Source organism: Grus americana, chromosome 22 (assembly GCF_028858705.1).
Source record: "Grus americana isolate bGruAme1 chromosome 22, bGruAme1.mat, whole genome shotgun sequence".
NCBI classification, from domain to species: Eukaryota; Metazoa; Chordata; class Aves; order Gruiformes; family Gruidae; genus Grus; species Grus americana.
Window position 1 is genome coordinate 1533633 of NC_072873.1, and position 18216 is coordinate 1551848.

Consider the following 18216-nt stretch of genomic DNA (forward strand, 5'->3'; position numbering starts at 1 on the left):
TTTGCGTGTAGCCTGTATTGTTAGTGCAATCATTTGCAATGTTAGAATACGTTAGTCATGTTTAATAAGAAGTGTCATCACTGGCATCTAAGAATATAAATGGACAGTTTAAAACCGTAGTGCAGTTTTTACTAGTCTTCAAGATATGTGAACAGATAATGATGAAAGCAAGAGTTTTTAAAGCAAAAAGGAATCTTGCCACTGAACAAGAAGAAAACTAGGCAATAAAAAGTGATTTGGAACAAAGAATAGGCTAATGGCAGAAACAATGGCCCCTCAGTATTGTAGCAGTGGGTAGTTTTGAACTTCTGGCACATATTTTGATGAGTATACAAATTTGAAGGGACAGATAATCTGTTAATGTGGTCATATAAAGCTTTTTTACTTCATTTATGTGTCTTCAAGTTATCAAACAATTATAGAAAAATAATAAATGTGAAAGATGTATACATGTGAATGGCCGCTGTTGAGTGGTTAACTACCTGGTTTTGGTTTGAGATATAGATGAGACGCAACAATAGGTTTGAATAGAAGGAAGTTCCTAATTCAGTCACAGGTGTTTAATTTTTATGTATTTAAGATAGTAGAAAGGGCTTAGACTTTTAATTTGAGTGTATATCATGGCGTACTAGAAGTTCTTTCAAGATGGTTTTGCCGAGTAAAAGAAAAATGTTGAGGTTTATGGCTGTCGCATCTAAAACCAGTTCATAGCCAATAGAAACCCTTCAGCTTATTGCAAAAGCTGAGGGATTATAATGCTGCTGAATTCTGAAATGGCAACCTCTTAAACTATTTTCTGTGGAGATAATGCTTGAAAAAATTCCAGATTCACAGTTCTGGAAATCACTGGTTTGAAAGCCTTTGTCCCTCAAACCATATTTCTAGATACAGCCAAATAATTCGTCTTAAGAAATGGAAAAAGCCTGGAGGTTTTTTTATCATAGTTTTTATGTTTTAGCCTCAGGATATTATATAAGGCATTTTTCTGGAATTGGAAATATGGTCTACTTCATTTTCCATTAGACTGTTAAATACTTACAGGCAAATAGCCAGCTCCATACAGTGAAAATATGTTGCCTGCTGAGTTAGCAAGATACCTATCATAGATTATTTTTGGAATGGTCACAAAAAATAACTGGAAGATGGGACAGTCTAGATGCTCTGCTGCGTCTTCAGGCTTTCATATACCACCCTGTCAAACATACTTCTGCCCAGACCTTTACTTTGAGAATTGGGCAGTATTTATTCACTCTCCAGTCTTTTGTTTCCCTGCCAAGACTCCCTGCAATACTTTCAGTTGCTGCCAGCGTTGTTGGTTTTTTATGATGTGCGTGTCGGTTTGCTTAGTTGTACCAAGACTAATCCATTTGAGGCAGATGCCCAAATATGTGACATAGCTTTAATTTCACCAAAATACAAGCCATAGTGCCACACACCATTTCATGTCTGATCTTTTATGTGAGTTGATGGGAAAATCTGTTTCAAGTGAATTTTGAGCTTGCAGTGAAAATAGAGTTATGATTTTTCTGTTTTTCACAGAACAGTCCCAGGAATTGTGAACGCTGTTTCCAAATACCCTTTTGCCATATTACACCATATTCCCAAAGTCTGTGTCAGCTGCACAAAATTGTCCTTCTGATACAGTAGATAGAATTACTCTTCCCTCCTTTCCTTTGGAGCTCTACTAAGCTGAACCTATCGCAGTACCGTCTCTTAGGTGGGTGTTACAAGCTGTCCCTTCATGTCTAACAGATGACAGAATAGTTCTTAGCAGCAGTCAGTCTTTTTATTTTGAATTTACATGGGCAAAGGCAAGCTTGAGTACTTGCCCATAGAAATGCAAAAACTGTGAGGATGTGCTGACTGTGGGTCTTTCTTGAGATAAAACTCACCACTTAACATATTTTCAGTTTTTTTGCATATAAAGCAGCTGAGATGCACAAGAAAGGAGTGATTGTACGATGATATAAATAATTCTCTCTTGTGTGATAGTCCTGATTACTATCCGCTGACATGATGTAACTTGTACCAGATGTGTTTTCCCACTGACTGGGAATTGCTGTGCCTGCGCACTATTCTGTTTCATGCACCTGTTCTTCAAACTGTGCAAGTATATTGAAACTTTTTGTGTGTGTGTGCTCTGAAATATTGCTAATGTATTGAACCTGTAGGTGACTGGACCATTTTAGTCAAGCACTTTGCATTTTCACATTACTATCTCCAGGCATTTCTTGTTAATATGCTATTCAGAATTCACATTAGCTAAGGATTTCATAGAGCAGAGCTGTAGTGAGAAAGCATTAGTGTTTTGTTATTTTTAGGAAATATACTGCAGAACTTTGTGCTTGGCAGTATACTCAAAGCTAAGTTGTATCTGTGCAATGAAAATTATATTTTTCTGATGCATTTTCTTGTATTTCTGTCCTGTCTGCTGACTTGAAATTGATTAATGGGTAACACTGATTAATACTAACAGAAGCTAAGTGAAAAATCACACTCTTATTTACCTCTACATTTTTATGTACCAGAGCAATGCATTCGCTTATCAGCTTTTCAGAATAAACATGTGCCAGTTTATCATAGTTCTAGTACTTCTTTTGCATCCAAATAATGTGACTAGTAAGTGTGAAAGCATTTAACTTGAAATGATACTGTCCTTTTGAAAGGGTTGAGCTACACTCACATTCTGAATTCACATAGGTTTTAGCTGTACTAGAAATTTCTACCTGATGAGTAGAAAGGAAGCAGGGAAGCTGGTGCTCCAGTTTTGGTTAGAAATTTGGGTGGCAGCCAGACTGTAACGTGTCCCAGGTTTGGCATAATGTTGGAGCTGTATTTAATTAATCCCCCCGACCTGCAATCACTGCCTTACTCCTGAGTGTAGTTTCTTCAACAACTACTTGACTAGCTTGAAATTGGTGCATTATCTTAATGTAAATTATTTATTTATGCAGATGGTTGTTTCACCACTTGTAAACTAGGTGCAAATCCGGTTGCCGCAGGACTTAATGGAGCTGCTGGATATTAGCATCCAACCAAAAGACGTCCAGGATCCTTGAAAACTTCAGATTGTTAATGCATATACAAAATGGTATTGACATTAATTGTAACACAGCTATAATTTTTTCTTAACTTTTACTTTCTCTAACTGTAGTTTGAGAGGAGCTTTGTTTTATGGAAAATTTCAAATTTCAATATACTCAAACTTTCTCATTTAACTTGGTTTTCTATATAGTGGTCTATATACCTAAATGGAAAACCTATTCATGCCCTGCGGTCATAGAATCACAGAACGATTTGGCTTGGAAGGGACCTTAAAGATCAAGTTCCAACCCCCTGCCATGGGCAGGGACACCCTCTACGAGACCAGGTTGCCCAAAGCCCCATCCAATCTGGCCTTGGACACTTGCCTCAACTAGGGGCTTGTCTTGTGTGGTAAAAGGACCATGCAAATAATTTGTGATGCTCGTGTAAGGTGTGTGGTATTTCAGTGCTGCAGTGTTGGCTGTGGCTCACATACCCCACGTGTTCGGTGCTGTATACTTCTGGAGGAATAATTTTGTCTTGCGAGCACTTCTTAACTGTACCAAGCTGGAAGTGAAATCTAGTGCATGTTTCTAGTAAACAGAAACAAAAATATAATGCTCTGTTCCTATCTTGAAAGGCTATATTATAACAAAGGAAGTAATGGATGACTAATAAATTAGTGTATTTTTAATGTTGGGCATTGACTACTGCAATCTCATTTTTCATAGCATTCCCTTTTCATGCAAGAAGTAGGTGAGCTGCAGGAAAGCCCCAAGCTCTCTCTTACTCTCCTTCCTCTTTTTCCTTACGGTGTGTGCAAAACTTGTGTGGCAAATGCCGCTGATTTGTGAATTGAGGCATGGCTATTTTTTTAAAGGATTTTTTTGGTCCTTATGGCTATCTGGGAAGAGTGGGGGAACCTTCCAGATGTTAACTAAGTAATAAATCGATACAATGCTGTCTTTGTGTCTGTAGACAAATCACCCTTGTGCCTGCAATGCTTCTAGACTTGCCAACCTACAGCAAAGTGAATTAGACCAGCGTCTGTCAACTTTCAGAGCTAATATCGATAGTTTTTCTATGGGCAGCAATTAAACTGGTTATAAATAAATAAAATTAGGTCACTGTCACATTGACCAGGAGTGGCAGGGTCATTGCTGGTTGTGGAGTGCCCCGAAGTGCCTCTTGCATCCTTTTATAGGAGCCACCAGAAGGATCAGGCAGAGCGAGCGGTTCAGTGTACATCTGTGGAGCTGGCAGCCTGGTTGTGATAGCAGGCAAACAGCTGCAGGCCATGCAGGGGTCCGTAGCTCACAGGGAGCCTTCATAGCCAGAAATGACTCTGCACCCACTTCACTTATTACAACAGCTGGAAGAAGCAGTGTTTTTCTTCACATTGGTGTCTGTTTCTGGTGGATGCTTGCCAGAAGTCAAATCGTACGTCCTTGGCACAGGTTAGATGAAAATATAAGGTGGCCAGACTGTCAAGCTGGTCCCTCGCTGAGGGCAAACTAAGGACGTGTAATTTAAAGTCATTAACCTCTGAGTATAGTGCACCTGGTCTGTGCTGATTTCAAAGCATCTAGTGAGCCAAAGTTGGGGCAGGTAATTGTGATAGCATGCTCTGCTATAAATTGGTCTATTTTTAGTACAGATAATGTGAAGAAATGTGGTTTTTCTTTAGAAGTAGCGAAAGCATTGTATGAAGTGTTGCTCCCACATCCACGTGCTTCCTCCACCTACACATTCGTCTGCAAGTTGTTTGTACTTTTTTCTGGGTTTGAGCCTTGAATATTTGTAGGCTTGCAAACCTTTCTTGTATGTTCTTTGATTACTAAGTGTTGCATGTACCTCGCAGCTTCATTCTGTGCTCATAATACAGTTATTCCTCAGGTTTATATCTTGATAAGCTTCTTCAAAAATTGCTTTGAAACTGTGTATTCTTTTTACATTTTTATCAGAACCTATATTACTTCCTTTCATGGTATGGCTGAAACTCTTTGTGTGAGCCCAAGCTGTTTAGCAGCTTTGAAAAAGGTGGATTCACTTATTTTTAAAAACAAAACAAAACAAATTTTAAAAAAACACCACCAGAAGGGCAGGGGGGATAAAAACACCCAAATGCTGCTTTCTTACATTTGGGATTAGAAACTTAGGGGAAAAAAAAAATCTCCTATTAAAATATTTTGGGCAGTATTTAAACTACTCTCTCTCAGAGCTGTCAGAAGTCTAGTAGTGCATTGATGGTATTAAATGTATAAGGAGGGCTTTGCTTTACCAGCTGTTTGACTGTTAAATAATGTTGTTCGAAAGTTGTGGGTCCCTTGAGGGTAGCAGGCGGTGTGTTCAAAGTGAAAGTAGGTTACTGATTCTGCAGAGTGAAGTGGTTTTAAGACCAAATAGCTTTGATAACTCAGAATAAGCCCTGTTGTTTTTTTTATTTGAAGTGGTACTGCGTTCATACAAGTGGTTTATTATACAGAATATTCCTTAAATGAGCAGGGGTGAAATGATGACAGGATATGTAAAGAGAATATTTCAGCATTCAGTAAGTGGGGGGTGGAGGTAAAGCTTGCTTTTCATGACAAGTTTTGTGCTTTTTCTGGCTATCTAGCAGCAGCATTCTGATAACCTTCCTGATTTACTTGTGCAACTAGCAAGAGATGCTTAATATGCTGAGGAAATAATCGGGTATCATTTTCTATATGACATAGTGTTTTTCCTAAGTTTCTGAATAATTCATTAAATTTGTTAAAGGAAAAACTAAACTGGATTTCATCATGCCCACTGCTTTCTAAGGGCCTTCCTGGGTATCGGGTTGTTAATTTTGGCTTGCAATCACAACCAGTTTATTTTATTATTTACTAGCTTTTCCATCTGAATATTACTTGTGATCACAAGCCAATGTTAACAGCCCATCTCCACGTATTTCCTGGCCCAGCTGGGTCTTGGCGCTCGCCTTCCTGCCTCGCCTCTGGAGCTGGGAAGCTGGGACCTGAGACCCTGCTGAGGATGGAGCAAGTATGCAGCCGCTGGAATAGAGCCCGCTGTTGCGGTGCTGTGAGTCTGTCTGCAGGTCACTCACTCCGGCAGGCATCTTCAGGGTGCCTTTTGAGTGCATTTGGAAATACTGGAGCACTGTTTGAAAATTTGTTTAATTAACTTTAAGCAGGTAATCAGATGACTCGCTATTGGACTGTCACTTTCCCCAGCGTGTCACTTCACAAAGATTGCAGGAAGCAGTTCAGTCTTTTTTTTTTATTATTATTATTGTTATTCAAACTACTGAGACCAGGTGGTTTGGTAGGTTCAGCTCCTCTCTGCTTAAAATCACTTCAAAGCAGAAAATTTCTGGTGGAAGAGTAAAATCAAAACTATAACATGTTTAGATGGAAGTTACTGCATTTGTAGTGTGGAGAGTATTTTAACTCAGTACAATGTGGAAGGAAATTTATCATAAAAATTCATGTCTGTAATACTGCTTTAGGTTTGATGCTTTTTATTGTTGCTCCAAGAATGCTACTAATAAAAATGACCATGTGATTCTGCAAAATCCAAGTGTTTTATACCTGTCTGCTGGACTTAGCCCAAGCTTATAGCTGTAAGGAAATTTTCAGACTCTGGTAGTAGGGAACCGGTTTTCTTCATACTTGGCTGCTCGATCCATCCATTTTCTGTTAGGGCCCTTCTCCGTCGTCTAGTCATGGGATGTGTCTCAGGCTCTATCCTTAATTCTCCTCTTCTGCACCCTCTCTTGCAGGTTTAGTTCCGAGTATGCAGTTTGGTCAGGAGTTCAAATGTATTTCTGACTTGATCTGCACAGCCAAAAATCTTGGCTTGGTGTTGCAATACTGTGCTACCAAAATGTAATAGTCCTGGTGAAAAATAGATGTGAGCGCTTGATTACTTGTATTCATTAGGGATCACGTGGCATTTTTTGCAAGAGGAAGTAAGTGTCCTGGTCAAATTCCAACTTGGGTAACTGCAAGTGAAATTTAGATGGGTAAATGTAATATTGTTTGGCTATTGCATGGAGGAGTAGGTAGCTGGGGGAAGGGAGAATGAGACAAAAGAATAAGTGCCTTAAATCAAGAGGCCGTATGAGGGATCTCTGAGGTGGAAACAGGCAGGGGACACGGTGTTCTTAATCTGATTTAGTGCTGCAGGTTGAAAATGTCTCCATTGAAATTCTTCATGCATATCTACATCACTGGAATGTTGTTCAGTATAATATGTCCTCTTTCTGGGTAAGGATGGGCTCTTTTCAGGAGACACAGAAGAAGAGGTATTTCTGTGTAGGCATGCACCTTGTGTGATGGAGAGTAGAGTCTTGGGGCCATCGGTGCTCCCGAGGGTCCAGGAGAAACATGGATCAGCATCTTGGCCCAGCATTGAGGCAGGTGGCAGTGATCTTTGGCAGGTGGAGAAAATTCATTTTGAAATGAATAGCATGCCTTGATTTCTGTATCTTGGGAGTCATAGTACCAGTTCTGGTCCCCACAAAAGGTTGCATGTATTTATATCTAACTGCCAGTTTGTTTGAGACAGTGCTATAGAACAGTCCACCCCCAGGAAATACAGCTCATGGATAGTGTACTCTGTGCTTTACCCAGTAGTACCAACTCAAAACAAAAGAATTTGCTGGAGATTTTAGTGATTTTTTTTTTTTAATTGACTTTTTCTCTGTTGTCTTTTATAGATGAAATGTTCAACGGTTCATTGGCAACTTTCTTCAGAAGAATAATTACTACTGCTCTGCTCTTGCCATAATACCAGGATTCTGTGACCTACACATCAGTGCTAACCACCAGCAGAGAATCATATTCTGTTCATTCTGTGTAGATGGAACAGGCATCGGTCTTGAGAGTCCATCCAGATTTAAAGCTGCTTACTTGGTTTTCTGGGATTAAAGGTGCTCAATGAATCAGGGCCCCCCAAATGAGTCAAACAGCCAATTCTTGCCAACAGTTGGTTGAAAACTGTGCCACGCATGTAGCAGGGATGGCGCAAGAGGACAGTCGCCGTGGTCAAGTGCCACCCACGTTTTATCATGGTGCCAGCCAGGAGCTTGATCTGTCCACCAAAGTATACAAGAGAGAGTCAGGAAGTCCTTACTCTGTGTTGGTGGACAGCAAAATGAGTAAACCACATCTCCATGAAAGAGAGGAGCAGCCATATTTCAGGGAGAACAGATCGGTAGGAGAGGTCCGGGCTGTGAAAGAAGATAGAGAAAACTCTGACGACTCTGAGGAGGAAGAAGAGGAGGAAGATGAAGTGACTTACAAAAGGGAGCAGATTATAGTAGAGGTAAACCTTAACAACCAAACATTAAATGTATCAAAAGGGGAGAAGGGTGTCCCCTCCCAGTCCAAAGAGACTGCTGTTCTTAAGACCAGCAGTGAGGAAGAGGAGGGTGACAGTGGGGAAGAGGCCACTGAAGACAGTAATGATGATGAGGAAAATGAGAGGCAGAAGAAAAAAGAGAAAAGAGTGGAAAAAGTTAGTGTTGCACAAAGGAGAACAAGGAGAGCTGCATCTGCTGCAGCAGCCACAACTTCCCCATCACCCAGAACTACAAGGGGTCGTAGAAAGAGTGTGGAGCCCCCCAAGCGTAAGAAGAAAGCTGCAAAGGAGCCCAAGGCACCTGTGCAGAAATCAAAGTGTGAAGAGAAGGAGACTTTAACCTGTGAGAAGTGCCCCAGGGTGTTTAACACACGCTGGTACCTGGAGAAGCACATGAACATCACTCACAGGCGCATGCAGATCTGCGACAAATGTGGGAAGAAATTTGTTCTAGAAAGTGAGCTGTCCCTTCACCAGCAAACAGACTGTGAAAAAAATATCCAGGTAGGTTTGCTCACCTGCTTGCCAGATTTCCATACCTTCTGTTGTGCCCTGGATACAGCTAGTGGACACTTCAGAGGGGGAAATCTTTTGCACAGACCAGGTTCTGACCGAGACCTTGTCTCTACGTATCAACACTTTGGTGTCTTCCAAAAGAAGTAAATTGCAGGGAACAGTGTACAACTGACATCTGCTTTAGCAGAGTTACTCTAGTATTTAACTACGAGTTGGGGAAAACGCAAAGCTACTTTACCAAATGTCAGACTCAAGAGTAACTGGCCTGAAAACAAGTGCATTTGCAGTGAAGTACTTTGACGGGATAAACCCTCCTTCCTCAGGTGCTGAGCACCTGCAGCTATCGCTAGCTTTAAAGTTCAAAGTGTTTCAGTGTCCCAAAATTCAGTCACATAGTATGTCCAGGTAAGGTTTCAAAGGAGAACGGAATTACAGCACGTTGCTGGTATTGGAATCAGAAATTTGTAAAATACCAGAGAGGCAAGCAGGTGAGAAAGAAACTAGTGAAGTCAGGATTTGAACTTGCATTAAAATGTAACTTTTTTTTTTAATCCTACTGAAATAATTATATACAGGAAACTTACAGTAGTGTTCATGTATGCATATGGAAGTGTATGAATTCAGTGACTAAACCTGTTTATAAGCCTGCCCTTTTCCCAGTGTACAAAGCTTAGTAAATCTCACTGATAATATAAAGATCTCTGGTTTTTCTCACCAGAAAATTTGCAACTTTTCATTTTATACAACAATGGAAGCCTGTGTTGTAATAGAACCATTTTAAACTTTAAGTTGTGGAAAGAGTTTCAGAGTTTCTGATTCATCTGTGGTTTGTACTTTGCTCATAGGCATCTATGTTCTCATGTAACTGGGGGCACTGTTGTTTTATCTGATGATTTTTGTGCCTTTTTAAAACTAGGCACAGTGTTGCCACCTACTTCTGAAATAATCCCACTGCCAGCATGAAGCAGCTTGAGTTCGATTTTTGTGCAGCTGGAATGTTGAGAGTTTGTAGGGCAACAAGGTTTTTGTCTGTCTGATGAGTTTTACCAGAAAGTTTTATTTGTTTGTTTAAATGCTAAACTGAATTGGTATTCAGTTCCCACTGTGTGGGAGACAGTTGAAATATTTATTGCAATTTCTCTTTGCTGTAAGACTCAAATGCAGCTCTATATAACGCTATGCTATTTTTTCCTTATGTTTCAGCTCATAGGAGGAAGACTGAAGGAAGGAGTATAATATAAGATAATGAGTCTTGAGCATAGTTAGTAAAATACATAATTTCAGTATGTTCTCGCAGTTTTTGAAATAAATACTTCAAAAGTTTAGTGTAGCAGAGAACACTTAAATGTAAATTTAAGGAATGCCCTATCATCCAGGTGGCTCATTCACAGCATAAAATCTTTTGACATTAAACGGGAATTCATGAATAGTTTGTGTGTTGTATGGAATGAAGAAGCAACCTGTAATCCATGCACCCATATGCTTCTGAGGGGTTACATTCCTATGTCCAAAAATGATAGGAAGAGAAGAAATTGTAGAAATTGTGGGTTTTATCCAGTACCAAAAGAATAAGGTCCAGAAACTTTCTCAGATATCTCTAGTGCCAGAAGCATCGCTAGTCATCTTTAAAATTCTCAGTATAAGCATATATTCAACAATTATTTTTGTCTGTCCTGACATTTGGAATGTGTTTCACAGCTGCCTGCTAATTTGTTTTTATTACATTTGGCAAAAGGAGTAAGGGGATATGGAAGTTTTACATTAATGTAGAGTTTAATATGTCAAGAGGGATATGGAGCTTTGTCTAGGAAAAAAAAATGGTTTCATTATGTAAGTTGTGATTGAACTGATAAACATGGCTGGCTCCTCTATATTTTTCATCTAAGTGATGGAATATATCTGTTTTTCCAGGTAATTTCTGGTTTTCATCCTTTCAAAATGAGCACTTTCATAGAATTTCTGTTGTCAGCTTAGACTCTGTGTGTAGTAGCTCTCAGTATCAGTGATCTAAATTACTTGCTGCTGATCATCAAATTGTAGACTGACTGCTTCAAGGGCTTGCTTAACCTTAAATCAAAGGATTTTTGATAATTTCTTAGCCTTGCTTTATTCTCTAGGGTTTCCCCCCCCCAAAGACTACAGTTTGTTCCTGACATGCCTCCAAGTAGGTACTGTTAGAGGCAGAGGCTGTCCTCGGAGTCAGCACGGTGAGCGGTGTACCAGCGTTTCCAGGCCTGCAGACATTCAAGCACTGTGGAAGCAGCATAACTTGTCTGTGCAGAGGAGAAACAACTCAGGGTGACAGAAGGCACAGTATTTGCTAGTTCTGCAGGGAATAGCGTGCACCCCTTCTCACTTTGAGGGAAGGAGGGTAATTGATGGGCAGAAAAATGGAGATGTACCAACAACTAACAAAGAATAACAAGCCACAATTCCTTCCTCTTCACTTCAAAGATGAAAACGACTTGGTATCCTCACGTATGTGTCTACTATCAAGTTTCACAACTCAGATTATTCTGGAATTTTCAAAATTGTACAAGAAATTTTTTTATCAAGTCTTTAGCAAGAACTAACTCTGTTGGGGGGAAAAAAAGACATGCATGAAAGCCTGTGGATCCAGCTCATCGCTGACTTTCTGGATGTTTCACGGTAGTTGTGGGAAGAGATTAAAATATTGTTTGTGTATGGTCGTTTTAGACCTACAGTGCTACTGATATGTATAAATGAAGAGCAGAACATGAAAAACGGAGGTGACAAGTAGCTTTGCTGTATGAGCTGTGTATCAGATGCTCCGCATGGTCAAGAGCTGCAAGATGGAAGCTGTCTTCCGTGTAAAGCTAAAGGGATGAGAGAGCTTTGACTAGTTCACGGGCTGTTAGATCTGGAGTTTGAGGCCTCATGGTGCTCCTGTGGCAGACAGGGCTGGATGTGCAGATGGGTTTAAGGCAACTTTGGTGGTGTTGGCCTCCTCCACCTCTGTTGGCTTCTTCCCACACCAGCAGCATCAGTGCCTGTGAAGTTGTCTTCTCTGTGTTAGCTCCTTGAGGGCTGCAGCCAGCTTTATGTGCTGTCGTGTTTCGGAAGTAAGTCAGTGCAGTGGCTGTGGTGCTCTTCAGGTGGCACCAAAATGCAGCGTGTTAACATCCTCTCTAATCCTGCTTGATCTGGCTTTTCTTAGTGTAATTGTTTCAAGCGTGAAACAGTAAATGTAAGCTGAAGCGCAGTCTGAGACAGTGTACAGCATTTTGACTTTTGGGCTTCTTTTTGTCATGCAAGAGGAAGATGCGTGGCTTAACTCCACAAGCTTGAATCACTGAATCTTTCTAATTTCAACTTCCTTCTATTTATCCCATTCATTCAGTGTGTTTCCTGTAATAAATCATTCAAGAAGCTCTGGTCCCTCCATGAACATATCAAGATTGTCCACGGATATGCGGAAAAGAAATTCTCTTGTGAGATTTGTGAAAAAAAGTTCTACACCATGGCCCACGTGCGGAAACATATGGTTGGTGAGTTATTGATCGGTGCTTCTGTTGGTTCTGCCTCATAACGTGCCTTTGTGGTTCTTACCTCATAATTGCTGTTTCGAGGAGAAAAATAAGGCAAATCCAGTTGTCTGAGCTTTATCCTTAGCAAAAAGTTCAAGTCTGTAGTACCGACAGCAAGCAAAAATATGTATGTATGTGTGTACGTATACTTACAAGCTGTATAGTACTAATCATTTTCCTGCTCAGCATTGGAGAAAAAAATTGGTTCGAGAGCTGTTTGCGTTTGAATGACCCTATCTAATGTTCTGTTGTGTTGCAGCACACACAAAGGACATGCCATTTACATGTGAAACCTGTGGAAAATCATTCAAACGAAGTATGTCTCTCAAAGTACATTCCCTACAGCATTCTGGAGAGAAACCTTTCAGATGTGAGGTGAGGCAGCAACTGTTAATATGTTTAGATACAGTAGCATAAGGCATAAAATTAGTAATGCTGTCAGTAGGGCGTGTAGGTGGAAACTGAATTGCCTGACTTGTAAATGAGGTGCCGTTTCATAAAAATTTGGGGAAAGTTCTTTTCCATGTGGAGAACACAGCAGGAGTGCATCTAGCAGCAGTTCAAACAGAGATGTATTTGGTTTGCTTTTACTGCAGGCTCTCGTGTTTTTCTCAATGAGTACACGCTACAGCAGGATTTGAATCCGTCGGTGTTCATAGCAAAGCCTGATGCAAATTACGTTAATCCTCCCTGTCCTGCCCAGTAACTTGAAACAGATCGAAGTGGCGACAGTGAAAATAAACAAATTACTGCTTGATTTTCACTTGGGGGAAAAAGTCGCTGCAAACTATTACCTCCTTGAGATCTAAGACAGTGCTCTGAATTTGCATTTCCTAAACCGACTGTGTGTGTGTGTTGAGATGGGGAAGAGTATTTCACCAATGCATTCACGTGCATTTGCGATTGTAATTTTATGCCTGCCCTCGGGAAGGAGACCATATGGGACAGACTTACCTGGTTATATGTCTGGGGCAGATAATGTCTCAGTCATCTGATGGGGATGCTTGTGGGTATCACATGATGAAGGCAGAGGGGGTGCAGAGCCTTTCCTGTGTCCAGGGTAGGTCTAGTGGCTCACCCTGCCCACAAAGTGGGGCACAACTCCAGGCCAGGCGCATAGTAGTAGTGGTTGTAGTGCAACCAGAGTAGTCTTGGGGAGTAGGGAGAGAAATTACCTCATACCAATAAATAATAGCTGGAAAACAGACTGGCTTGCTGAAAAACAAGCCTGTGGTAGAGCTGCTGTTGGTTTTGCTGTGTGAGCAGAGTCCTCTAGTGGAGGCATGCTGTAGTCCAGCAGAGATCACTCGCAGAGCTGCAAAACCTCCAAATGATACCTTAAGCCAACAGAAGCACTTTTCTGTTGGCACAACCATGTCTCTGCCGGGCTTTTGCCAACAGCTGTGTCAGCTAAAGGTTGTGACTGTTCCACGCTCCTCGCCAAGGCTCTTGTGCTAGCAGACCTTTTAGTACAGACCAAATTCTACTCTTGCTAAATAATTTAAATTCTGCGTTTGTGTGAGGGTCTGTGTGTATACTAGTTGAGGTATTCTTACTCCTTCACATGGTACATTTGAGTGCTGTCCCGTGACTGCCTTGCTTCCTGATGTGTAATGTCTGAATATCATGGGTTGCCGTTCTTCTGTTGCAGAACTGTGATGAGAGGTTTCAGTACAAATATCAGCTGCGTTCCCACATGAGCATCCACATCGGGCACAAACAGTTCATGTGCCAGTGGTGTGGCAAAGACTTCAACATGAAACAGTACTTTGATGAGCACATGAAAACACACACTGGTAAGGACTTACCAAAGAAAAGCACAAGTACCTTCAGGATAAAAACTTTCCTATACTTCTAGCTGTATTCAATTCCTTGGAATTTGGAATCAAAACTGTTATCTGACCTAGAAAATCAGAAAGGAGAGTTTAATGCATCACTTTACTGTTAAATCTAACTGAGTGTAGTCCTGTGATTCGCTGTGCGGGAAAATGAGAGGTTAGACTTACTCCTTGTTATTTTGATCTGAAGGAATCCCTTGCCAAAGCCTTATAAAAGATTGTCTCGTGCATCAAAATCCAAAGGTGAGAGGGGATTTCATAAAGACTGAGGACTTCTGTGGAACAGCTGACTCTTTATTTGCTGAAGGTAGCAGCCACAGTAGCTTTTGCAGGATGCAGTTTGTTTGCACAAGTATGCTGAAGTAATAAGTATTAGCAGATGTTCTGTGCCTGATTGCCATATCTGTGTTCGGCAGGAGAGAAGCCCTTCATCTGTGAAATCTGTGGGAAAAGCTTCACCAGCCGCCCAAACATGAAGAGACATCGCAGAACTCACACAGGGGAGAAGCCCTACCCGTGTGATGTGTGTGGCCAGCGATTTCGCTTCTCCAACATGCTCAAGGCACACAAGGAGAAGTGTTTCCGTGTTACCAGCCCCGCCAACGTGTCAACTGCTGTCCAGATCCCGCTGTCCACGACTTCTCCTGCTGCCACAATCCCTGCTGTAGTGAACACACCCACCACCCCAACTCCACCTATCAACCTGAACCCAGTGAGCACACTTCCTCCACGCCCCCTTCACCACCCATATTCACACCTTCACCTACATCCTCATCCTCACCATCCGCATCATCTCCCAGTCCCCCCGGTTCCTCATTTACCCCCTCCTCCAGCTCTTTTTAAGAGCGAGCCTTTAAATCACAGAGGCCAGAGTGAGGACAACTTTCTGCGACACCTGGCAGAAAAAAACAGTTCAGCACAGCACCACTAACATCTTCGCTTCCTGCCAGCTATTTTCCCGTTTTATGCACATGGAAACATGCCCTCATGGAAGTACAGAGGGTTAGTTGGTGGTGAGGATCTTTGTCTTTCTCTTAGCCCCAGCAGATGGTCCTAATTTTTCCCTCGAATCAGTTAAGAAACAAGGAAATCCTGTTTTGGATCAGCAGTGCTCATTTGAACCTGGGAACCAACAGGACTTAAACCCAATTTGCTTGTGTTTTACTGGTGACTTTTATAAATTTCAGATACTGAGACTTGTGGAATTTTATAATTTCATATCAGCTGATGAGGTATGCTTGCTTTTATATCCTGGACTTCTCCTCAAAGAGGAGATAGGCCTGGTTTTCTTTGTACTAATCGGAAAGGCTGTGAGATTAATACAGAGCATTAATTGTATCACTGTGTATCGTAATGGATTCTTTTCAGCTTTTGGTGCCGGCTATGGAGTGAGCCAGCCACGTATCACAGTATATTTGAGCATTATAAAGAAAGACAAAAAAATTTCTTGTTTGTGTAGCTCTCCTAACACACTCTTTATTTTACTACAGAAATTATTTTAGAGTTTTTTGTATAGACCTATTTAGTAGTCTGTTTCTAAAATGAAATGTATTTCAATAAGCGGTGTAATTTTTTCAGTGTAGCTGGACCTATGTTGTATAATAGATAAATTTTTATAATCATCAAAATGTGATTCTTAAAAGATGCATATAGCTTCTATAGTTAAAGTTATTCTTACAACCATACAACTTAAAAGGTGCTTCAGAGAAGAAAGGAACCCAAGAGGTCTCTGGAAAGGTTGCCTCAAAAGTGATGTTGATTTCAGAACTTTACGTAATTTATTTTAGTTGGGCTTTTTTTTTTGGTTTTTTTTACCCTTACGTTTCCCTTTTCACGGTTTCTCTTAAGGTTTTTGGACAAGGACGTTGGGATACTGTATTCCTGCTCCACAGGTTTTGGTTAGCTCAGTTGGAGTGAGGTATGAGATGGGTTCGAAAGGGAGCCCCCGACACGTAGGGACCTGCTAGTTTGGGAACAGAGTCACGAGAGGAGAGATCTGACAGCAGAGAGAGGAAATCAAGTATCTCTAGTTAGCCAAGCATCTTTTCTCTTTACGTAGGACAGCCGGTTTTAATGGCTTTTCATGGTATGATTTTAAGTTGGGGATCATATCAAATGCTGCTCTTCAGATTGCTTTTTGGAATTCCTGGAGTTGTTAGGAGAGGAGAATTAAGTGAGATCATAAATGTGGTGTTTCTGACTGGTTGATTGTAAGAGTGAGAAGAGAAGCTTGAATGAGACAATGGTGTTTCAGTTGCATTGTTAAGAAAATGCTGATCGCACTGTATGTACCATGTGAAGCTCTATCCCATAAATGTAATGTGCATAAAATTATGGGATGATTTCTAGGGGTCGTAGTCATATTTTGGCAAATCTAAGTTTTACAGTTGTAGGATAGGAAACTTTGAATTGTAGGCATGTCACTGTTTCATAATCCTGGGAGGCAATGAGGGGGAAATGACAAGTTAGTGCAGGGTTGGTGGGCTGGAATGCCAAATGTATCTGTTTTAACCAGTGAGTAGCTGTTATTTTTTCAGGTTTGTATTTCTCTTCAACTAAAACTAAGTATAGCAGCATTATGCAATCTAGGAAATTGTTACCACCTTCAATGAAGACAGAGGCCCAAGGCAATGTACTGTAAGTCCTCTTTTCCTTAAAATTCCTATTCTTCTGTGCTGCTTTTTAAATTTAATCCCACCAAACTATATATCCAGAGATCCTCACAGGCAGATATCTAACTTACCATTCTGCTCGGTAATGAACTGGTTTTGTGGCTAATGGGATATTAATTTTTTTTTTCAAGATGGTGAAAATTCTTCCTAGCGTTACTTCCTCAAAGTTAATGCTGTTAAGCACTGTGTTTTGAAACACCATGTCCTTTGTTGAGAATTAGCTCCTTAGTTGATGGTTTTCACCATTTTCTACCACCTAATCATTCATGTTTTTTTTCATAACAAGCATAGGAAACTTTAGGAACCAGAAAGGGCAATTTTGGCCCAACAAACCTACTCATTTTTGACTGACCTGAAACCCCTTCCAGCATTTCTGAAAAAATAAAACAATGTTTTTTAAATGTTTTATCTATAATATTTATATACACCCTTTTACCTTCTAGAAGAAAAAGCCAGTTATAAAAGTGAATTTACACTCATGATTATGACTGTTGTATTTACTGTGGCTGGTCCGCCCCGGAGGTTCTATGCATTCCACGTCACATTTGCAACCTACGTTTCTGTTGTGCCACTATTTTATGGTCAGGCCTGTTATTAAATGATTTTTAAATGCTAAAAAATTCTTGGTATATCAATTGTATTCCATTTTTGCAAAATGATTTTCTTCTCAATAAATTTACAGTATTAGGCTGCTATTCAGAATTCTAAAATCTGGGACAGTTTTTTTCTATTAGTTCATAGCAATGATACACCTTGTATTTTTTTTTTTCCCCCGAGACTTATGAACTTCCTTCTTGTGGAAGAAGATTAAACTATCTAACCCGCTTAACAGTCTGTTATAATGTGATATGATGTCAACAGATGCTCCTCATTCTCTGGGACAAACCTATTGAAAGCTGACATACTGGTCTAAAAGTGTCACAATGTGATATCTTATAAAGTACATATTTCAGAGAGAAAAAAAAAAAGGAAAACAGGCGTTAAAAAAGTCAGGAAATTGAAGGTTGAGATTTGCTGCGGCTTCTCGTTTCTGCTTAACAAACCGGCATTGCTATGCACACCTTGTACGGAGTTTGGGCAACACTAAGGAATGTGGTCGGATACGTTTGCTACGTTTTGCTTATGTTGACAAACTAGTAATGTTTTGTATTGGCTTTGCTGTATTCAGTATGTTAAGGGATTAGTTTATGTTGCTCAAATGCTTCCTTCAAGAAGAGCAAAGACAAATTATACCAACTTTGGGTTTGGTTTGAATGTTTCTGGAAAATGGGA

The 18216-nt window shown here is 40.4% G+C and overlaps 1 protein-coding gene across 2 annotated transcripts in view; it reads left to right on the top strand.

Annotated features, from left to right (window-relative positions):
- Positions 1 to 17643, top strand: part of ZNF652 (zinc finger protein 652) — a 33293-nt gene extending 15650 nt beyond the window's left edge. For both annotated transcript variants that reach the window (XM_054801960.1, XM_054801959.1), the window contains exons 2-6: positions 7727 to 8874; positions 12248 to 12395; positions 12694 to 12809; positions 14086 to 14230; positions 14689 to 17643. In XM_054801960.1, coding sequence (XP_054657935.1) covers positions 7966 to 8874; positions 12248 to 12395; positions 12694 to 12809; positions 14086 to 14230; positions 14689 to 15203 — 1833 coding nt within the window. In that variant the 5' untranslated portion in view covers positions 7727 to 7965 and the 3' untranslated portion in view covers positions 15204 to 17643. The remainder of the gene's footprint in view (positions 1 to 7726; positions 8875 to 12247; positions 12396 to 12693; positions 12810 to 14085; positions 14231 to 14688) is intronic.
- Positions 17644 to 18216: the final 573 nt, after the last annotated feature.